A 25590-nucleotide genomic window follows, 5' to 3' on the forward strand; every position below is an offset into this window, starting at 1 on the left:
AAAAAGTTGTGAATAGATTTTTATAAAAGAAGGAATAATGTTGTGTTAAAAAAAATCTATTCATAGATAAAATAATTCAATAGAATTTTTCAAATGTATTTATTGAAATATTAACGTGCAATAAATAAATACATTTTTTTCAAATAGAATAATAAAATTCATAAACCAGGTCTTTTAGATAAAAAAAAAACGAATCAATTTAAACTTAAATTTTTTCCAATGAATTTTTGCCAAAAAGTATTTACCTTTTTATTGTTAATTTAATTAATGAGTCATTTTTTGTTTGCATACTTAAAAAAAAAACTCTCCAAGCTGACAATCTCTTTTTCAAAACTGAAAAAAGTAATCTTTCTTCGAATATCAAAAGCTCAACTGAAAGTTCCACTTTATTAGAAAATTATTTAAATAAACCTATCATTCAGCTCAACTGAGTAATATAAAAATCACGGTGAATAGATGAGTGACAAAAAATGAATAGGATGATGTTAAATTGGTTTGAAAATAGAATCCATCGATTTTTCTCAAGTGTCAGAAGTGAAAAGTGCGAAAGGATTTGGCATAAGAAAAAAGGGAGGTGGGTTTTTGCGTCGGTCATCTTTTGCGAGAACAATTTGAACTGAAGGAAAAATAGTTGGATGAAAATAAGGCAATGTGTCTCAGGGAAAAAAGACTAAGAAAGTGATATGAGTCATGATTGAGAAAAAAAAGGGGGCCAGCTGCAGAGAAGCAGTGCAGTAGTATAACAGCAGCGGTAGAATACGAGGTAGCGCTGCGGCATATTATTGATCGAACAGCCCTTGTGCGCTGCCGACTCTTTCCCCTTTCTGTCAAGTCCCTCTTGGAATTCTACCGCGAGCACACTATGCTACACTCAGAGATGGCCCTTAGAGCAATCCAAGCACACATACCGCGTCCCCTTGCAATTGTTCCAATCCAATTTACGAATTGAAAGCGATAATACCGTATTGCCAGTGACCTCCGCCGACTGTCAAGTTTCTCCTTGCGTACATAGACTACCCAGAAGGACAATTCATGAGAAATTTCAAGCTCTCGGATAATGTGTCGGCGTGAAACCAACCGAGGTAATTTCCACAATTGGTTGTAGCTAACATACTTCAACAAATACATCTATATGACTTTGTCTTGGTCATTTGGCCTGGCTTTAAATGTCACTTTAACTAATCGACACAATTAACTTGTGTGTGACCGAAAATGAGTAAAAGCCGCTTTTAACGTGTAGATATTTATTTATATTTATTCATGTGTTAATTTAGTTCGGGGTAGAACAAGTGATTGTTTTTATTCAATAACATAACATATTTATCTAACATTGGTTATGCATTTGAAAGATAACACTCAAGTATAACAGTATGCGGTATTTATTTGCTTTGAAGCGTGATATTCGACGCATGAGCTATAAAGTTAATTGAGGAAGAATAAACGCAAAGCTTTTCAGAAATAACGCTGACGAAGGAAATGAGGTTAAACGATGAAACTTTACATTAACTACTCTCGTTTCACTAGAGAAATGCCATGCTAATAACTGAATGATCCGCGAATGGGCTTATATGTGCTATCTTATTTTACTAATTTCCCTCAACTTCTTACGCACTGATTTTTTCATGTTTTAACGTCGAAAATTCTATAAGATCAATCATATTCCAAATATAGTTTTTTTACCAAATAAATTTTTATCTAATAGAAATATGTTTTATATATCATCAATAAATTTTAATCATAATAAATAGAATTTATTTATTTTTAATATACGTTAAAAGCACACTTTGAAAATTAAATAAATATGCATAATATTTTCATGTTTTGGTAAAAGTGTAATGCATTGAAAAGAATTTTAAAAATATCGGTAAATACAGAAAAAAAATTATATTACATGAAATAAATCCTGGATTTTTTTTTTTCGTTTTCAATAAAATAATAAAAAAAATTTTATATTTTTGTTACGGCAATCAGACTTTTTTGTTTAAAATATTCTTAACTAGACATTCTGGCTTTCAAGAGCTCCTTCGTTTCGTTTTGAAAAATTCTCAGACTCTAGTATCTCTTTTAAGATCTTCAAACACTCATCTTCTGATGACTTATTGTGTTATAGTATTATAATCATTAGTGAGATAATTAATTGAATAGATTGTATGGATCTATGTTACATGAATGATTGAATTACATCATGATTGAATGTCGGAAAGAATTATCAAACAGTTTAATAGACTCCAACAAAAGCCACTGTATATTTAAATAATTACACATTTCCCAATTTTATTTAACGTTAACTCAAATGGTATTGGAATAACAAAAAAAAACCATTTGTACTTGTACATTTATTTTTCATAACAGTATGTTATTGTCAATTCAGCATCAAATATTTACTGTCTGTTGTTTATAACGAAATTACTACACAGAGTTCATATATTTTTGCAATCGGAAGAGAAATTTTGAATGTGTTTGTATATTTTACGAATTGGCTCGTAGGCAATATCCGTTGTGGTTTTGCATCTGAAATATGATTCGTTGCCTGTAAAATTTGACAGATAAACTAACGGGTAAGTTCTACTGATTACTTCCTGACGGGGAACTATTTTAAAATTAGTTAGTGTCATTTCAAAATATCATCAATTTCTACCGAAATATTAATGGAAAAAAAATATTTAAAATCATAAAAAATATTGTCTCTTATATTATTTTTTTTATAAGTAATTATTTTTCTATCGAAAATATGAATCATCAGTTACTGAAGATAGGATTATTTTCTCATAAAATTTTTTTTTTATATTTCATTGGGTTTGATGAAAAAAAATTTTAATAATTATTATTTCAAGCATACACGAGCATATTATAAGGTATAATCTTTAGCAGCTTTTGTATAAAAATAAAACGTATAAGATCTTCATTAAATTTAATCTATTAAAAATTATAATTTTTAACTGTTTTCACTATCCAAATAGTTTTCAAAAAATATTGAATTTTATAGAATAAAATAAACCTCCAAAATCTGGGTAAATGAACTGATTTTTTAATCTCACATTTTATTCTCACCAAACAATTAAAAAAAAATCGTTTTTGATTTTTATTAAAAAAATTCTGCAATGTAACTGGTATTTATTCAATACATAATAAATGCTATCCATTTTTACTCTTAGAAGGCATTATCATGAATATCAACGTAATTTTTTTTTAGCTCACGTTTGCAAAAATGATTGAAATATTGTTGATAATAATTATCATGCATAGAAAATTGATGAAAACATTCCATAGATAATGATATTCCTTGCCAAAACAAATTCAATAATTAATCAACTTAATGTTGACATTATTTGTTTATTCGAAAGAATATCTCTCTCAACCGTTCAATATATGAATAGATGATTGTTGTTATGATGAAATTTCTACTCCAAAGTAATAATATGGTGATAGGAATGACCTCACCAAACCGTAAATATATCAACTTGAGCTACTCTTCGATATTGATTCTTGTGTAAATTTTGAAGAACAAGTAATATGCTTTCTAAACAACACATGCGCGCACTACATTTCAACTCTACAATAATATCTGTACCAGGACCATTATAGATACAAATGTTGCGTGTAGTCGTATTCCTTATTTTATTGCTACTGCCGAAAAGACATACGTATCCCACAGCTGGTTATAATTAAATCTTCATGTTATTATTAATATATTCCTTTGAAATTATTAAAGAATTCTTTGGAATTTTTTTAAACTTTTTAAAATTATATTTACGTATAGATTTTGTTTATTAAAAACCTTCTCCATTTTTTAAAAAAAATTTTTCTACGTGATTTTAATAATTAAATTCGATCAAATGCTTTGTGTTTATTTTCTGAAAAGTATTTGCATTGTTGATAAAAATGAATGGAAACATCATAAATTTTTTATTATTATTTACATTTATCTTCTTTTCTGTTTCAATTTATTCTTTGTAAATATTAATAATAAATTAAAATAGAATTCTTCAATATGTTGGATTTATTTTTAATGTTAAGAGAATGAAACATTTTAAAAATAATACAATATAAAAAATAAATCACGTAATAAAAAGGAAAATCTTGAAAAAAGTGGTAGATAGATTAACGATCTCCATCTTTTTCCTCTTTGAGTTCTAATTTTACTTCTGTTAAAATGTTTTACGATTTTTACTTACCAAATTATGCTCGCTCGAAGTCAAAACGGCTCTTTCAGTTTTACGATGCAATTACTCGAGAACGAAATGATGTTGAAAATTTTCCAAAAATGGCCATCAATGTTGTAAGTGTAAGTTCTTGAATTCTACATTGAAGAGTTGAATTTTCTCTGTAAATTATTCTTCTACCTCTTACCTGAAAGCGTAGAAATCAAGATAATTATTAGTACAAATGATATTTACAATTAAAAATAGTTTTACTTTATTATATTTTCTATACAGAATTTTTTATTTTCTGAATATAAATCAGTATTTATCCTATTTTATATGAAATCTTGACTTTTTTTTTCTTTATAATGAAAATCCTTGATTGTCTGGAATTTTATGTACATATATACACTCAAAGGAATTCAAGTTTCATGAACCTGTAAGATAATACGACGTTGTTAAGCATGACTTTAGATTACAAATTCAAGTTACCTTGCATTAAATTTCAAATTTAAAGAACATAATAATCTCTTGTTAAAATTACATAGAGGGTTTTGTAACATTAATGTTTTAAAGACTCTTTATTTCACATAGTGTTAATCAATAACTTTATTCTAGTAATTATTTACTTCAATTCTTCTACAAATAATTTTATTAATTAATTTTTTCACCTAACAAAAAAGCTTAGTCTAAAACTTTTCATGTATGGAACAAATATATACATATTTTTTTAATACCTCCTCTAAACTTTTTCTAGAGTTGATTTATAAAAAAAAAAGTTCATAATTTGTATGGAAAAAATTGTAGTCAAGTTTATCATTCTCTGATAACGGATTATATATTCATAAACATGACTTTTTATCATTGTTTCGTGCTTTTATGAAACAAATGGACCAGAAAAAATTTTGATTATATATTGTAGTATTACTCATACACATTAACAAGCATGTTGATACGATTTTATAAATCTATTAATAAACCTTATTTTATTTATCCACTAAATAAAAATACTTCAATCAAAATTTCTTGATGTTGTACTAATTTAAATCAATTAAAAATATTTTTAAAAAATACTCTGACTAAATTTATAGATAGATATTATTTCAAAGAAATATATTAAATAGAAATGTACGTTTAATAATTTTTTAAATAGTAGAATAACAATAACAATATTCAAGTATTTAATAAAAACTACAATACATAAAATTCTTTTCGAGCAATCTTTTATGAAAATATTTTCCTTACATGGAAAATGTATAACGATTTTTCTGATATGAAATCGTGAGTTGTTTTATTTATTTATTTATTATAATATGAAATAACACATCAATACTACTAGGTACAATCGTATAAAAAATTTTCCAACTGAATAGATTTGAAAAATAGCATTTATGCATTTATACTTGCTTATAAATTTAAAAAGTGCTTACAATTATAATAACAATGAGTAAATTTACTCTTCTAGCTGACGTAGAAATGTAGAATCTCTAAATATAACGAAAAATTTCAATAATCTAGAAAAGTCTATTGATTATATTATCAAAAAATAAATAAAAAATAAAACAAAATCCATAATCTGACAGCACTTTGACCTCAATAATTGTAATCATACAAAAACAAAGTTGTGGAAGATGATAGTCTGCTAACAAGATGCTAGGTGAGAAAGGTAAGGGAAAGCCTATTGTATTTTTTGACCTCGTCACTATCGGTTTTCTTAAGACTTCAATTGAATCGTTTTCCGTATCTTTTACACAATAGAAATATAAAGAATCTGCAGCAGTAATTGAAAGTCTTTTTTCTTGTCCCTGAGGAAAATTCCTCTTCTCTCAAACTTGAAAGTTGTATATTTACTTCATTTCCGTTCAATTTCCCATTCTATTTATTCCATTTTTTTTCTTTTTTCCAATATAACTGTCAAGTTTTACTCTTTTAATTTCCAGTTTTACATTTCTTCCAAAAAATTTGTGACAAAAACAACAAAATCAACTTCAATGATCTGTTTTAATAATTTTCTTCACGAGTAATTTATTTTTGTCAATGGCATTATTTCTAGAATTCATTAAAAGAAATAAAAATAATTCTTTTTTCATTTACGTAACATATTTCCCATGGCATAGATATTGATTTTATTAATGATTGTCCTGCCAAATTGATTGTTCAATTTGCAATTTTTTCCCCCTAATTCCCCTAGAGTTTTATATTTTTAATTGATAAATTATTCAAGGCTATCTTAAAATAACTTTTATTTATAAAAATATAGTTTTCTAAGTTTATTACTTTAGTTTAATAAATTTTAAATTTATCACTTCCATTAAAACTTCTGTGCTTTAAACTCAACTTCAAAACCTAGCATAAAAAATTTTAAATACCAATTGTTGAAAAAATTATGACTCTGTAAATTCAACCCTTTTTTTTTGTAGAAATAAATTGCAGGATATCCATTTTCCTCACTCTATCTAAATTGCATTAGATTTTTCCTGAAAAAACCAGTAATTTTCTCATATCAATCAAAGAATTCAAGAACTGTTCAATTTGTTAACGTTCCGGGGATTACTGACGTTTATAAAAAAGCAAAGTCTCCAATGAACTGACAAATAAGGTTCACGTGGGAAATAGAGTATGTACATATACACAAGTATATATATATATATATGTATATATTCGTCTATATGTCGTAGATCCGTAAGCGTCTGTCCACCAGAGAAATCTCCCCCGTGTACGGTATCTAATCGGCGTCCAGTGGTCGGAATTTATCGTTGTCCTTCCGTTATCCAGAGGATTATTTAGCGTCCCTCCGGAAGTGAATGTTCGTATGATATGTGAATCGCATGCGCTACCAGATGGATACTTTGAAGTCACTCTACACAAATTATACACTTGTCTAATATTGCACTTTAAACTGTCAAGTTTAGAGCAACATGGTTTGATAGCAGATCATTTGTTACTTTGAGTGATTCCATTTTTTATTCTTACGTTTAATGAATTTTTATGACTAATTTTGCTTGTATATACTACAATGATTTTTATTTTGCCATTATTTTTTATGAAAATAAGTAACCAGTCATTTTTATATAGACAATTGAGACTAACAAAATTACTCCTTCATTTTTGTTGTCATGAAACCATTTTTTAATGAGAAAAAATTTCATTTTTTATCTGAAGTTTTAAAGCTCATGATAATAATCAGAATTATTGTATCAAAAATAATGTTATCATTTGATGAGTACCATTTTGATTGGATTGAAAATGGTATTGATCCAAATTGATGTTAAATCAACTATTAAGAAAATTTAATGACTAAAATAAACGATTTAACTGCACTGTTTAATTACTTAATGAATAATTAAATTAGTTAATATGCTAGCAAATGAATTTGTTCCATAATTATTTCCAAAAAATTATCTAAATGAGTATGTGTTAGATGTATATCAATTTAGATTGAATTAGATTCTGACATTGATTTAAATTCTGCCAATTAATGCACGCTAAACCAGTCATTAAACATGAAAATTAAACGTAGAACATGTTGGCAATATCTCTTTAATTTGATGCTAAATTCTAGTTTAATGTGAGTTGATCAGAATCAACCTTAATTACATTGTTGTCAAAATTGATCAATAATTATATTTCTAATACAAAACAAATTTTATCATTTCACTTAAATTTCATATAATAATCGATTTTAATAAATCTATTAAATCTCCATAACTCTGTCCATACATTCTGTATCATCCTGATATATTTTTATTACATTAAATTTCATCGGGTATAATTCTTTTTCGAAATATCACTGAATATTGAAGTAAAATCTATCATTTTTGTTCAGCGATCAGAACCATTTTATTAAAATTAATTCATATACATTTTTGACTTTTAATACCTTTTAACTTCATATTTCCATTTGTAAAAGAAGTCATTGATATAATTAAAAATTGAATAATAATGGTTAAAAGCTCTAATAAAAAAAAAATATCCATACATCATAGTAGTAAATAATAAACAAAATTTGTACTGAAAGTATAAAAAATATTTGAAAACTGAATTAACTATTTAATTAAAAAAATTGAATGCTTAAAATACTGTGTGCCATTTAAAATCAATTGCAATATTTATAAAATAAACTGTTTCCATTCTATCAATTAAAATATATAATTCATTGATTATTAATATTTAAGAATTCTATGAAAAATTTTTCTTTTCATAGAACAAATGGATGAGATATTTATTGTGATTTGACATGAGATTAATTATTGCACTCGACCCAAGCTATCATGAACTAGAATAAATCAATAAATCATTTATTTGAACCTTCAATGACTGAAGCTGATGTCTTTTAATAAAATAATTCAATACTCGATAATAAAACATGATATATCAAAAATATTTTCTCAATATTTAGGAAATAGCTTTCTAGCAATTGATCTACTTTTCACTGAATCTAAATTCAATTGATAACCCATCATTGTTGAACCATCAAAGAATTAAAGATCTCATTCAAATATATATTTATAGAATTAACAGGAATGGATTCACTTTACACAAAAGTAACCCACGACTTTGTATTAATCTCATTTAAATGAAGTTCCAAAGTTGATATTAAAACAACAGATCTGTTGAAGAATCGTGAACCTATCCGGATGAACTGTATTTGAATCCTTCTCTATGTTCCTTTGACGCTTTGTCATTATTCTCTAGTTTGTTGATAGCATGTGCCACCCGTTTGGCCTAGTGTACCCAGAGCAACAGCCGCAAAGACCACTAGGAAACGTGCGAAGCAATATCATGACAATAGACTGTTGTACAGGTATTGCAGAAGCATACGACAGCACCTCAGAACGGTTGTTAAGTTGACATGTCAACTTTAGTTTAATTAGGTCTGAACATGAACTTTCAAAAAGATGGTAATGGAATTCAATCACGTTGTAATCAATAAAGAAAGTATTCTTGATAAACTAGTTTGTTTCGTCATAAAATCTTGCTTCGTTGTAATGATGATCTTGCTTAGATTCTAATAAAAAAACTAAACTTGATTGATAATGGTGATAATATAAAAATGACTCATTTAATTTTTATTGATTACTAAGAAGCAATAATTTTCTTTTCAATTGGTCAAGATAATTTTTGATACACTCAGAAAAACTTTTTACAGCAATCACTGACACGATCAGATCTGGATATAACTTTTAAAGCTCTTACTTTTTAATAATCCTAGACTAGTTCTTGAACTTCAGCTTTAGAAAATTCTTGCTCAAGTAATTTATTGATCAATGCATTGATCATACCCTCATGTTGAATTCTATCTTTTATGGTACTACTCTCTTTAAGAAATAATTTAAACGATTTAAAATTTACATTGTACTATAATCAACTAAATGTGTAGCCATAAATTACCTCTAATTATTTCATCCACTTTGATGAAGTATCATATTAAGTACAACATGGTTAATTTCTATTATCTGTAAATAATACTTGAAAGTTCAACAAAAGTTTTTATTATTCCCTTACAGTCCTACTCTGTTAAACTATTTTTCTGCATAAAAGATATTTCTACCCTTGGTCACGTGGATCACGTGGTGACGAACATGAGTGACTCACTTCTAGGAAACTATTACAGTGAGGGTTGGTTATTCTTTATCCAAGAACTTGATATCTTATCATCATGAGTTATTATATAATAAACCAATTTCAGTGCAATAGAACAATCATTTTCCCAAGGTTTTTTTTTTAATTTATTGATAATAATTGCTTTATGACATTTGAAAAAAAATCAAATTGTCATTTGATAACCGATACCAATTAGATTGTATTTGATAGTTCTATAAAAAATTGTTTTAATTAGAAAAAATTTTTAATTGGAATTAGTTATTTTTCCATTTCAAATTTTAACTGAAAATTGAATTATTCGTGCCAATCACCAATTTTATAATAATCATGATGAATGCATTGTTTTATTAGTGATATCAAACTAACTATTTATAGTTTGTTATGGTTTATTATTAAAATTTATCATCGGATATGGGTATTCGAAATAGAAATTTCTCTAATAAATGTCAATAAAAACAAATAGTAACCTGAACAATAATTAATATGAATTTTCAAGTACATTTCGATGTATAATAATTAATTGACTCTATTCATTCAACTTAATTTATGTATTATATAATAAATCGAGTAAAAAATTGGTTATCCAATACTATTACAATCATCAATAAATAATTCACATTGAATTGAAAATCGTTAATCTGAACTTTTTTCCAACTTTATCCCAGTAACTAGATTAAATCAGCAAAACTAAGTGCGGTCTAGAGTAGAACAAAAATATAACATACATCTCCACTTAAATCAAAGAAAGAGATTAGTTGGAATGGTTACTAGAAAACTTTTAGAAATAGTTGTGTGAATGTATCCTTATCGTTGCTCAACTCTAGTTTCTCTCAATATTACTTTTATTCAATTTATTTTATGAAAGCTTGTATGTGTTATTTGAATACCTATTATAGTTATTTCGATATTCATTACATTCATCATCACCATATTAATTCAATTCCTAGTAGTTGATGATATCATTCTTTATTTTGGTAGTTTTGGGAACATGTTTGAATTTTAGATAAAATTCTCTTTGTCTTTCATATCTTATTTTCAGCGATATAGACGTAGAAAATTTCTTATAAAAATCTAACTTATTGAAATGATCTATGGTGGCTAAATCAATTTAATACACCTTATTGAACTGTTCTTGCTGAGATTTTTCTATAACATATGTCAAAGTAGTGATTTGATCAATTTCTAGTAAAACAAAAGTGATTCAACTGTATTTAAATATGGATTTATTCCTACGTATATACTCATGCATCCTTTTTGTTTATTGTTTTTAGAATATATCGTATTCAAGTTTGATATGACTCAACGGTGTATTTCATTGAAACATTTCCTAATCATAATTGAGAAATAATGTTGATAAACATTAAAACCTATGTCTTCCTAAAAAATAATAAAAATGTCTTCAGTATTCTGGACCTTTCAATACAATAGTTGTCAAAATATTGATAAGTTAAAGAGCTGATGAAGTCTTTTTGAAGGAAAAGAATGAATAGTACAATGAAAGTCCATGCTTGATTACACAGCCTAATAAAAGCAGTTGTTACTGAAATTATTGATGGCTCAAGAACAATTTAGTATGATTGTGAAGACTTCAGTAATGCTCAGCTTTTGTTCAATAGTATATGTCGCGTGACCACGTTCATCAGATTGCTGCATTATTCTCGAACAGGATTGGAACATCGTTGACGTTTCCATTCCCTTGGGGAACATCTATCCATCTATCCGAATTATTATTACGGCCGGAGACGTCGCCGGTACGACGTCGCAGTGTTCAATGATCGATTTCCCGTTATTGTTTCTAATTCATCAGATAGGTTCCTTGAAATAAGGAAATTCAGTTTACAATCATCTTACATATCTTCTAACTTGTATGAATAAATATCAAATAAATATCAAAGTTTTTTTATTTGTATTCTAACTCAATGAAGAGAAGACGTCCAAGTCCAGAGAAAAGTTTTTCTCCATTACTCTAGCAAGTACTTAAAGGTATAATGCAAAAGGTAATCTTGTTAGGTAAGAAGGTGGTTGGTGATATAGCTCTACTAGGTAAATAGGCCCCCTAATAATTAAATAGGGTCTAATTTATTTATTGCATGAAAGTTTCATTGAAACCATACCATTTAAAATCTATATTTATAATTACAGGGCTAATTTATTCAATCTACCTTGATATATGCATAGTAATAACTTATTTAGTTCAAAAGAAAAATTTATCAAAGTCCTATAATTATAAATTGTACATTCACTAGATCTTTATAGTTAGTCAAATCTTTTATATACAACAATGCAATTGGATCATTAAAAGAAACTTCACTTGGAATTTTTAATTTTTGTCCCAGAATAGTAAATGATAAGATAATTTTTGAGAAAAGAAACTTAGAATTTATAATAATAAGGTAATGATCTTGATTGAGCATTATTTTTTAAAAATAGAATAAAAACTTTCAGGTTTGAATAAAAGCAAGAAATTTCTTTATTTAATTTAATTAATAATTCTGATCGGACGTCTCTATCAAGTCCAGATAAGAAATATAACGCTTCATCGGACGCCGTCAATATTAGGATGTCAAATATGTTCTTGATCAGAATATCAAATGTGTGTCTGATCAATTTATTGAATCTGGTTCTGAGATTTTACTTCAATGTGCTTCTGATCAGCATGTCATCGATAAAAAAGAAATTTTTAAATTTTTCTACATTTAAATTGACGTTTTATTTAATTTCAACATGCACTAGGTGAAAAAAATCCCTTTCAAAGTAATAAATAAATTAGAAATAAATTTAATATTAAAAATAAAAAAGTCTTAAAATGATTAAGGTGGTAAAAAATGGCCTAAAAATATTTTTAAACTTGAAATAATTTGCTAAAGATTCTAAATTAGAGCAATCAACTGCTTCTCATTCGTTCAAGAGAATTAAGTAAGTGCGAATTCAGTAACATATTTTCCAAACATATATATATAACGATGAATAATGATGTGAATTACTTGTGACTGTCTTTTAAATGACATACTCTATCTTACTCTGAGTTTACTTAATTGGTTTTCGATAGATCTTTAAGTGTATTAAGATTATCCTCACTCTTTTTCTTTCCACTCTTCTCTTTTACAATTGAACCATTACACCATTTAATCAATCTAATATCCAATTTTATATTCACTTCTAGATAATTGGTTTCCATTTTTTCCACGACACTTCATGCCATAATATTTCAAGAAGTACAATAGATAATTAAAAAACTTACAATCAGTAATTAAAATCACAAATAAAGTAGAGTTTTAATTGTTAATATTTTTATTATTTTAAATTCTTTATTGACTATATATTTTTAATCAGTAAATCAATTCAAAGCTTATTAAAGATGATTAAATCGATAGAGTACGATTCAGTATAAAGACATAGAGAATATGGTTGTGATGGTAAAGAAATCAGAAATTCTATTTTTATCTTGACTGTCGTAAAAGCCAATGCTTTCACAAACAATCTATAATATGCCATTAATTCAAGTAAAGAATGCATACTATTTTTCTTCCTTTTTTCCTCATATTTTAGTTCAGTTCTTTTTTTTTTTTGTATTTATCTTAGGAAGTATTTTATAAGTTACCTGTCGAAACTCGTTTACCTTTCTCACTTACATTTTATTTTCTCTTTTTGTTCAACCTAAAACCAAATACACCACGAATGTACTTTTTTCAATTGAAAGACGTATACTTATGGATCCAAGTGAAGACATTTTATGTTTGTACATGTTTCTATGAGCTGTTTTATTTTATTGTTTACTAGAAGTTTATTTTATTAATTCTAAAGAATTGTGATTTACATCTATAAAATATCAATCAAAAATGAACAATTATGTAGAATTATTCCTATCTATTTTCAAAAGAAGTTTTATCATTTTAATTGTAAAGTTAAATATTGAATTCTTTTGTTATCAATGCTGACGAATATTCAATTTCGATTTATTAAGGCTTATCAATTATTCACAAGTATTCATTAGAGTAAATTAATTAAATTAATGTTTATTTTGAAACAATAAAATGACAATCCCAAGTTCCATCTAACATAAATCAAAATAAGCTTGATATGAACAATCTCTCCTAACATATCATAACAACTCTCTTCAGCAAAGTAAATTACTCTCCCTCGTAGACGCTAGTCCTGATTAAAAATAAATATTATCATAACCAATAATCACTAATAATTATCATCGTTATTACGTTTGGAAATAATGAGTAGACACTTAATTGAAGTTGAAGATGATTGATTTCATTATTACTTCTTCTTTCAAATAAATAAGGAAGAGAGAGAAAATATATATATATATATAATTTAAAAAATCATATTAACATTCTGCATCGTGCTGACATGAATTAACACATCACATGATGAAACTTCTTTCGATTTGTTAAACCAGTCAAGTGCATTACTATGTTGCAGTAACATTCTCTTGATACTCTCTTCATTCTTCATTTTTCAGTGCTCTTGGGACTACATTGCTCGTAACAGAAAGTTCAGACTGTCTATTTCCGTTAGTTTAAACTACTCTTCTATTCTTTTTATTTGTTCTTGAGTCTTTTATCTATAGCTATATAAATATCTCTATAAAATATATAGATATATATATCTGTAGATATGATTGCCAATTCCATCAATTTTATTGACATTCCATCACATTGGAAGTTCTATTAGATGTCTATCAACGTAATTGAAGATTCGAAATCAGTCTGAATTGGTGGACAAGTAGTAAAAAAAAGTGTCCTAATTAATTATATGCTCACTTGAATGGTAAATTTTAAAATAAACAATTGTAAAGAAGACATAAAGTGGACGTTAGATGTAGTAGAAACATTACGATACTGTCAGGTCATCTAAGCGTGAGACAGTACATGGTACGACCTCTGACCGAAGTTTAGAGCCATCCTAAATCCAACTCCAAACAAACTTCCAACCATCATGTGGCTTCACTTCCTGCCTTGAGGAAAATGTCTTTGATTTTACAATAGAATGTTGTATTTACTTGGCTTGTTTTGTTTTCCTATGTGAAAGATTTTTTATTTTTTCTCTTTTCAATCCGATTTACTCAATTCCTTTGGGTTAGATCTTATTGAAATGTCGAAACTTGTGGTTTTAAAATGTAAAACTCAATTCACCGCATACAATATATCTTGATATTCAAATCAGTATAAACTGAAATGGAATCAATTCAAATATTATCCTGTACGAAAATCCTTTCAGTTAGCTTAGATCTCAAATATCGAGTAATAAACATCGATATTGGAATCGAGACTGAATTTATACTATGAAATTGGCATTTACGTTTAATCTATTTGGAATTGTCGTGATTGCAAATTCAATTTTAACCATGTGCTACATTTAAATATTAATATTAATATCAATAGTAGGTTAAACAAAAAAAATGAAAAAAAAACATTGATTTTGAGTTAAAATTTTTTTTGCAATGGTTAAATATATTTTTCGTAGTAATACAAGTTAATATTATACTGTTTTATGGATTGATATTGTACCGTCTAGTTGTGTTTAAAGATTAAAATGAAAAAAAAAATGAATGTACTTTATCATATCACCCTTTGTAACAGACCAATTCATGGAACTCATTACAAATGAAAAAGATAATTTATTATTTATTGCTTAAACTCATTTCTCTTGTTTACTAAATTGGAAAACAAAGCTCTATTTCTTTCTTAAAATTGGAACAAATTTTCACTGTTTTAAACAGTGATTAAATCTGTTACTGTTGAAGACAATAGTTTCTGAATGTGGCACACTGTTTAATGCAGAGAACTTTAGTGAATGAGTCACTCACTGTTTTAAACAGAGAGTTTTGACAAAAAGTTACGTTCAAAGATTTAATTAAAATCTTTATTTCCCTAAATAGAATAATCATAACTACTCAGAAAGAAACAATAATTATTTAAAATTTTATTAAAACTTTTTTTTTCTAATATTAAAAATAATATTCTATCCTTTAAAAGAAAATAACTTCAAATTATAATTAATAAATATTTTTAACAGTGAATTTTAAATATGAAATTATTTTTAAATCAGTTGTTGAAAACATTAACAAGACTTCAATTTAAAAATACTATTTACGTACATGTTTATTATTTACTTTACTTTTATTAAAGATATTTTTATTCTTTTATTATTGTTCTCAAATAAACGTACAATACTATGTTAACAATATTTACTAAAACAATGGCGATTGTCCACAATCAAACGTTACACATGCACTCGACGTATTCCAATTACTTAGAGGGCATTTTTTCCATACGAAAATTGTTGAAATATACATCAACGAAGGAAAAAGTTTGATATTTTTTTTCATTGCTTGGGGAACTGTTTGAATGTATTCAACGTTACAATAAATAATATAAAGAAAAAAAAACCTCGTAAAATTGTGCAAATTAACGTGCAAGATAGGCAGAATAAAAATAAGGAAAATGAATGAATGAGGTGAAATGGAAGGACAGATTACGTTTCCGTGGAGCACACGAGTGCCTTATGGTACATTATTAATATACCAACTCGTAGAGTTTTGCATGCACGAAAGGAGCTTCTCGATGGCAGGTGTACAACGTTATATCATATATACATATATACATTTATATATATATATATATATATATTTATATGTACACATATATATATACATAAACACGAATCCAATCGAAGTTAGAACTGGCGAGACGCGACTTGGAAAATGCACACGCTTGAGTGTGATGCAGAAGGGAGAATCGACGGCAACTGAAACTATATACAACACTACAGAAGGGAAGAAAGTTTACTGTTCGATATTTTCTAAATCGACTAACTCTACCTTACAAAACTTTGCAACTGAAATTGCTCAAACCACGCGCATCCCAATGTTTCTTGACTCTTCCCCTAGACGTGTGTCTCATCTCAATCAATCTTATGATCGTTCAATACCAGTTGAAGAACAAAAAGCTATCTACATAATGCCAAGTATAATGATAGCTGTAAAATCAAGTTCAGAGTAGTAAGTTGAATAAAAGTAGTCTGAATAAAACTAGATTATTCTACTTGATTTTTTTTCTTTCAGTTGAAAAAACTATTCTTCATAGTATTTTAACATTTTCAGACGATTGAAAGTAAAGGGTATCAGAGTTTTATAACCTAGATGAATGACTGGATTTAATATCAAATTGATAAAGATCAAAAATTGTTTAAAATTCTAATCATGTAATTTGATATTATTTAAAATCAGTATATTTTTTAATTCAATCGAAACTTGAACGATACCAGTTAATAAGTATTGTTATTTAATCAAGATTGAGTGTAATAAATAAATAAAAAATTAGTGAAGAGTATTTTCAGAATAAGTGAAATTGTTTGGTTGTGTTTAGATATCTTTCAAACACGAACTGTCATTGATTGCTTATAAATTTCAGTATTAATATAGATTTATTGATCAAATTGGTTACTCCAAAACTCTTATCCGATTACGCTATTCAAACTTGATCATTCAACTCTGCACCCAGCAATCATTGTTACTTAAGCCTATAAGTTAAAATAAAAAGCTCAACATAAATCGCTTTGACTTGTGTTATCTCTATGAATATCGACTCATAAATAGTATACACACTATAAGAGACAACTCAAAAAAAAAAAAAAACAATTTTCTATCGTAACCGTGATATAATGTCACTTGGGTGTTGTTATGGAGATCTAAAAATGTCATAAAAATAGAAAAACAAACGAAAAAAATTCTTTATAGAATATAGGGTAGTATATAAAAGTTTATAAATATTCAATAGTTATTAAATAAAAATTTTATAAAAATATTTTTCTATTTTTACTTTCACTAATCATCTAGAGAATTAAAAAAGCTTTAACATGTCCATGTTTGATATTATTCTTAATATAAAGATAATTCATTTTCATCCAAAAGATATTTTAATTTTCTAAAGTCATAATATTAATTTTAATAATAACTATTTTAAAACAGAGTTATTCATTATGATTTGGTTTAATTTTTTCTTTTAATATTATACACTGAACATTTTATTTGAATGGAATAAACTTGTATTAAATCAGTCTTACAAAAAAATATCATTTTTTCTATTCATATTTGTTATTGAGAAAAAATTTTCTTTTGATCTCAAATAAGTAAAGTAGCAATTCTAATTTACTCCATATGAAAGTTGAACTTTATACTTGTTGCAAAGAAATGTTTGAATTTGAGTTTCCATAAATTAGTTCAAAGAAATGCTGGGATTGGATAGAATACATATAAAATTAATATCCTTAAATCAGAATTGCTATTAAAAGTCAATAAAATATGATATAATATAATGGTTGAACAGTATTGTTAGTTTTATGGTATAACACATAAACAGACAAGTGTTAGTTCTAAAGCTCTCTTGATTATAATCAGATTATATACTTTACAAGAGATATGAATGGCATTACACGTCGATATAAGAGCCTTGATTAAATTTACCTAACGTGATGAGAATAAATAAATTATTCGTATTTGAGCTTTCACGCATGATTATTCGAAATCGTTACTTCATAATGATGATATTATCTGTCATAATAATGACATGTAGTGTTACAAATATTGCGATTGTTGTGGGAATGCAGATATTTTGATTAGCACTGTCATGACCATTCGTTAATAAATCATTTATAATTTTTTATTTATAACCATTTTTAGTCAGGACATATGTCACGTCATGAACTGAGGAATAAATTAATCGTAAATGACATATTATTAGATTGGGAAAAAAGATAAAAATTTTTCTAGTATATTGAAATAACTTCTTTAATTTTTAATTACTTTTTTTTTAACTAAAAACCACTAATAGTTCTGTTTTTAAATTTTAAAAAGAGGCTTACCTACATTATTTATTTTTAAGTAGTTAATTAACGTATGCACTGCAATATTGCTGATGATGATTTTGCTCATTTATTATTCATCAAACCGATTTTTTATTGATTAATTTTTATAATAAATTATTAAATAAAAATCAATAACTCTTTTGTTTATTAACAATCGAGTTTTTCCTTAATAATCTTCAAAATTTGTTACTACAAAATTTACTCAAATTATCGATCCGAAAAACCCTCGTCAAACTAAAGTAAGACATGTACTAATTACTGCACGTGGCGTATAATATTAAAGTTTCTTTCATTCACTACAGATTTATATCTTCTAATAATCCAAGTTAACTGTTACAATAAAAATAATGATACCAATATCATTTGACACAATAGATAAAATAATTCATAAATTAATTCAACTGAACTATAAAAAAGAGATATTTCCTTCCTGTAGTCTAACTGCAGAGGGTCAAAACTAAAATAAACTGAAATAAATAGCAGGGGTGGATCTCACCAAGTTTCTTGCTGAATGTTTTGATAAATGTCTGAAATCTCAGCACAATTATTGAAGTCATTCCTAGAAAAATCAATAATGTCGATTTTTGCTTCATGGTAGACTACCTTTTATGTGAATTTAGTGGAAAAAAAACCAATACTGTAATCTCGTTTGATTGATGATAAACTATTAATGCACAGTGTTAACAAAAAAAATCGATAAAGCTGTTCAGAAGAAACCGCGATTTTCAATTTTTCCTTATCAGCAAAATACTTTTTACTGAAGACATGAAGTAACACATAAAAGTGATAGATTTTTTGCCGGTGACATGTGCACGAAGATGTCGATAATTTTATGTCTTGTCAATAATTTTATTTTTTTATCTTTACTCTCAATTTTTGTTCGACTTTCAAACTTTACTTACTTTTATTTTTTTTCTAGAAAAACTGAAGAAATCATTTTTATGTTTATTCTTTTCAAATTGTTTGAAAGTGACTTTAGCAGACCATTACAGTAATAATCAAACATTACTTTACAACAAAGATATTAGTTTTCTCAGATATTAGGGCGTTTAGTATATGTCCAAAAACTTCGAGAAGCTCTTTTAAAACTCAGTTCTTTATAACCACTTTTCCCTAGTAAATTATGCATCACAAAATTTTTAAAAATGAATATATCTCCTTTTTACTTGAAGTTTGAGCTTTTAAATTTTTTTACCAAAGTTGAGCTTAACATATTTGTTCTTTTTCTTCTTTAATCAAAACGTATTGTCATTCTGCTCAACTAAAAAGTCGTAAATTTTGTTTTAAACTATTTATTAACTTTCTATGTTTTTTGCAACCTGATATATATTTTTTGTTATTTTTTTTTAATTACCTCTGTTTTTTGTTCTTTCATTGTTGCTATTATACATATTTTTTTTTTTAAAGTAGTATTTTATTAATTAATTTTAATTAAAAACCTTTAAAAAAAAACCGCAATTTATTATCTTTCAGAACTCAATCAAAAATATATCGGATTTCAAACACGACTAAAAAATTTCTTGCAAGTTTTTCTTTCAATAAATGCTACAGTAATAGTGAAAATTTAAACTTTTCACATATACGTTCTCTATTAATTTAACCTGAGTTACTTTGTAAAATTTAATATGAAAGTTTACATTACCTAGAATATTTTATAGTAAAATTACACACGTTTTTCTAGTCTATAAAACTAATGAAAATTTTTTTTCGTCATTTCACCACATGACTTTCTGAAAAGTTCATTCACATTTTAATATATCATATAAAATATGTAAGTATTGAACCATAGAAAAAGTTGGGTGAAAAAACGTAATTTTCTTTCTAAATTAGTTATACGACGATAATAAACAATAAACAAAAAAAATAGTGCAAGTAATGTCTGCTGTAAATGACATTTTCTTCAATAAAATTCAAAAGCTAAAAGAATGTACGGAAAAAATTATTAGTTTGTAAAAAACGAATATGAATATGGAAAGGTATAATGCTCATTTAATTTCCGGGGTCGATTGTAGACTAGGTCAGAAATTTTGCCAACATCTATTTGCTCGTATAGCTCAATGTCTGTTCGTGATGTTAATTCGTTTTTCCAAGGAGTTAACAGTGCCAGGATTTCTCTAATATTTTTTCCCTGGCCTTAATTACATCTAACCAACATACCTAAGAGGTTTGTTCGTATAAAAATGATAATTTCGATTTCATCACCGCCACACACCAACTGCTAAAAATGTTTAAATTTTTACAATTATTATTATAGTCATAGTTTTTATTGTACAGTCATTTCAATTGTTATTAAAAGGAATATTTTTCTTTTTTCAGGTGCTGAAGATGTATTTAGGTTTACTGGAAATGAAACCCATACAGATTACTTCCGTTTGGTGCTGCGAGATGGAAACTACCTCCTAGTTGGCGGACGGTAATTTTATTATTTTATAATTATTTAATAATAAGACATTCAAATGATATCATTTTATCATTTACTCTATGTTTTAATTAATGATAAGAAAAATGAAACATTTTCTTCAGCATGTTTCTACATCGTACAGAATTGTTAATGGAATTTTCAAATTTCATATCGAAAATTATTTGATGATTAACAGTAATAATTAATCTTGATATCAAAACATAGTTGATTAGTCATCAAATTATTATCAGCAGTACCTAGATTTATTCTCTAAAATTATAATAACTTTTTCCTTTAAAATTTTTACTCGTTACACTTCAATTACAGTTTACATTCCAGTTCTCCTAACAACCCGAATAATGCATTTACATTAAAATTCTAATTCAAGTCTAAACTTTAAAATTAGTTAACCAAAATAGACCTTGTACTGTCAGTTGAATATATACATTCAATTACATCAATTCTATCACCGACATTTATCAATACTTCATGTTAAAATAAGCACCGTGACAATTATTAATAAAGTTTATAAACTAAAGTTTACTAGAGAGAATAATGATAACCTATATATCTAGTTATTTTTAATAATAACTCGGATCTAAACAGCGATAATTTCACTGCCTCTAGATAGTCATGACAATCGTGACATTTAAATATGGCGAATAATGCTTAGGGGGGCTAGAGATGATAATGATGGCTAGGTCATATGTTAGAGAAATGGACCACAATTAACAGACAACTGGATTTAACCGATAAATAAAATAAAATTAAAATTGAAAGATCTATTTTATTAAATAATTATATTTTTTAGTTCAATTATATTAATAATAAAGAACTGTATAGATGTATGTATGAAAAATAATCCAAGTGTTAATAATGACTTAGTTTTAAAGAACACTAAACTTCATCTCAATAGCAAAGTAATGATGGAATGAAAATTTGTATCAGAAGATGATTCATAGCAGAAGATGCACTTCCCTTTTATTTCAACAATCGATTCATCATTAGTGAGAAAGGAGTCCATCTATCAGCCAGTACACCCTAAGCTGATTATATAATCAACACATAACTAGAACAGAGTAACTCTAGCGATCATGCATGAAATTTTAATCACTGTCACAAGGAAGCCAGTAAAGCTCTTATTTTTTTTAAATCCTACCATCTAGAAATATTTAAATATTCGAATAAGTGTCTTTATTTATTTGAAAGTAAAAAAAAAATTATTATTTTATTTTATTCTTCACAGATCATTAAATAACTAGAATTAATTGTATTTGATTGTTTATACATCTTTTCTAGTTTCATATTTAAAAGAAAAACTATCAAAAGTACATAAGTCTTTCATCAGTATTGTTGAAATTTTTCAAGTAGAGTACTTGTTATTTAACTACTCAGCAACATTTCAACGTGTTTGTAATGATCTCGTTAAAACTTTCGTTCAACTTTGAAATCTTTTCAAAATTAAAATTCAGATCAAATCAACTACCCGCACGTTATTATGAATTCATTTAGAAGAATCTGCATGCAACATTAATGCAAATAAGGCCAGAATAAATAGATAATTTTTTTTTTTATTTATTAATATAATTTTAAAAAAGTTGAAGTGAAAAATCAGAATCATCATGAATAAAATAATAATTATATTTTATTTCATTAAATCTAATCGTTGTTAAAGTAAAATTAAAAAAATATATCTATGTATTCTCACCTATTTTATTAAAAAATATGATTTTACAGTTTCCTTAAATAAATAATTCATTATTACTTTTCATTATTATGCTAGGAGAGTTTTATTCAAATTTCATGTGAATATATTACGTTATTTTATTTAAGTACTTGGCTTGAAATCATTTTTATGCCATTTCTTTTTCAACTTATTAAAAAATCTTTTATTAAATTTTTTGTTCATTTGTATGTATATATACATATTGTTTTTTATATGGAAAGTTCGAAATTAATTTAAAAATATTATATGACAAGATTATTACATTACATTATGTACAAATGAAGTCAATTATAATAAATTCATATTATAAAAATGAACTTCATAAAAGTCATTATTTCTTCTATACTTCAGGACGCTTTAATAAAAAAAAAAAACAATTTCCTTGATAAACAAAGCTAACTTCTATTATTTTTTTTATTATAATACTCAAAATGGTTTATTGAATTCTATACCAATAATAAATTTATATAGAATCCTTCATTCAGAACCTTACAATGCAATTTATCTCTTCTAGTACTTGTTTTAATTATTGTTGAAGCATTCCATTTTATTCTTAAAGCCTTTCGTATTTAAACATTTTTTATTGTTCAGTTTGATGTTTAAAATACACAAATAGAGACAATAGTTCTGTTTATTAGTCAAAAACATCCAACAACATTTTGTTTATTTTCCAACAATAATAATCCATCATTAATAACTCAAACAAAAATTAATTAAACACTTGGTAGAAATGATTATATAGAAAAATATTATTGAATTAATTCAGATCGATTTAACAATCAATAAATTCAATTGACTATCTATAATATACGACTGCATTCAACAAAGCACTCATTACACAACTATACGAGATATTGAATAACGGGTTCAAGCTTTCGACAATATCCAACATCATTTGATGCCACATATACATATAATACCTCCAATGCTTTGTCTTCTCGTTGATATATTATACAACCAATTTCTTTTGTTGTTCTAATATATTGAGGATATCACGATATTGTTTTCATTCCTGACAAGAACAAAGATTGGTTCATTTCTGGTCTAGGATAAAACTAAAGTTGAACATATTAATTTAATGTTGGGCCAGGAATGGGTCAATCTTTATTTCTATCAAGAAATAGCTTTTACCTGATACAAAATAACTTGACCAAAAAATTCTTCATGTATAAAATATGTAACTAATATAAATGACTCTATTATTACAATAATTTATTTTGTTATGTTCCAGAAACCTAGTGCACAATTTAAGTCTAACTGATCTCACCGAACAGCAGAGGCTGACGTGGTACTCCGTGGAGTCGGATGTAAAAATGTGTGTGATGAAAGGAAAAGATGAGGAAAATTGTCAGAATTATATAAGGATACTAACCAAGACAGGTCCATCAAATCTGCTGGTGTGTGCAACAAATGCATTTAAACCAATGTGCCGTGACTACATTGTGCACAGTGGAAATTATACGATATCAAGTGAGAAGACGGGTCAAGCATTATGTCCGTATGATCCACAACAAAACAGTACATTTGTGTATGTTGATGGCGAATTATATACTGGCACAGTTGCTGATTTTTCAGGAATGGATCCAATTATATATCGAGAACCACTTCAAACCGAACAGTATGATTCAATGAGTTTAAATGGTAAATATTAAAATACTTGGGAATTTTATCAGCTTTTTATGAGAATATATCTTTTATCTAAATATTCAATGCAGTTATTAAAATGGATTAACATATTATAAAAAATCATGATAACGTTGCAGTATTTTTCATTCAATAATTTCTATAAGAGATTAATCAAAGCCAGTAAGAGAGAATAATATCAACTAATCTCTATAATACAATCCATATGCTTTTATCATTTTTCCAAATAATTGTCGAATTTGTATTCATTTTAAACCATCTATTCATTCAACTGAAAATTACAAACGAAGATAATTTTTTTATTTTAAAAATAAAAAAGATTATTTTCAATGGAAAAAGCTCACAATTTTTTTAAATATTAGAGTGTTGAAAAATAATGAATTAAAGTAGAAATTTGTTGGAAAGATTTTATGTTGCCTTATTAAGTTATGTTTCATAATTGGAACAAACATATATTGTATAATACAAATGGTCCTAAAAAACAGAAAATTGCAAGATGAATTTAATGATATTAAATTTTTTTCATAGACTGTTTCAATTTTTATGTTAAAAATTTCTTATCCGAAATGTTTAGGATGAAAAATATCATGTCATACTACGGAGACGTGAAATGTTGTATGATGTAATATATATCGCTCTTCTTTTAAAAAATGATGGAAAATAAATTAGTGCTTATTAAAAAATAAATAAATAGTGTGAGCGAAAAATCTCTCTTAAGATATAAAATGAATAAATTTTTTTTTATTTTCTAAAGTATCAAAGCTGCATGATTTTGTTAAAAAAAAAAGAAAATGTGTTGTTGAAAAAAATATCTTCAATTATACTGAAAATTTTCGTTTTAAAATGCACTTCATTGATTAAACCAATTGAATTCCATTAAGCAAAATACTTCTTTCAACAAATAAGTAGAATAAACAAGCCAATAGTCAGACAAGCAGAGAAGAAGTTTGTTGTTCTAAAAAGCTTTTTCTATAGAATCTGAATTATTAACTTCTCATGTAATTTTTACAATCTATCATGGAAAAAATTGTAACTATAAAAAAGATTAATATTTGTACTTTGTTTAAACAATTTGTATGATTTTTCTTTCAAAAATCTAATATATTCAAGTTTAGTGTAATGTCGAAGAAAGAATATGATTTTTAATTGAGCAATTCCAAAAGTATATTAAAATTCTCATAATTTGATATAAC

At 26.3% G+C, this 25590-nt stretch overlaps 1 protein-coding gene across 1 annotated transcript in view; it reads left to right on the top strand.

The window, feature by feature from the left end:
• The window catches only part of Sema1a (semaphorin 1a), a 108811-nt gene that overhangs the window by 76896 nt on the left and 6325 nt on the right, over positions 1 to 25590 (top strand). The window contains exons 3-4 of the mRNA XM_035086527.1: positions 20943 to 21039; positions 23985 to 24394. Of these exons, the coding sequence (XP_034942418.1) occupies positions 20943 to 21039; positions 23985 to 24394 (507 nt within the window). The remainder of the gene's footprint in view (positions 1 to 20942; positions 21040 to 23984; positions 24395 to 25590) is intronic.

This window comes from Chelonus insularis, unplaced genomic scaffold (genome assembly GCF_013357705.1).
Source record: "Chelonus insularis isolate UGA/USDA-ARS -01 unplaced genomic scaffold, ASM1335770v1 contig_401_pilon, whole genome shotgun sequence".
NCBI lineage: Eukaryota > Metazoa > Arthropoda > Insecta > Hymenoptera > Braconidae > Chelonus > Chelonus insularis.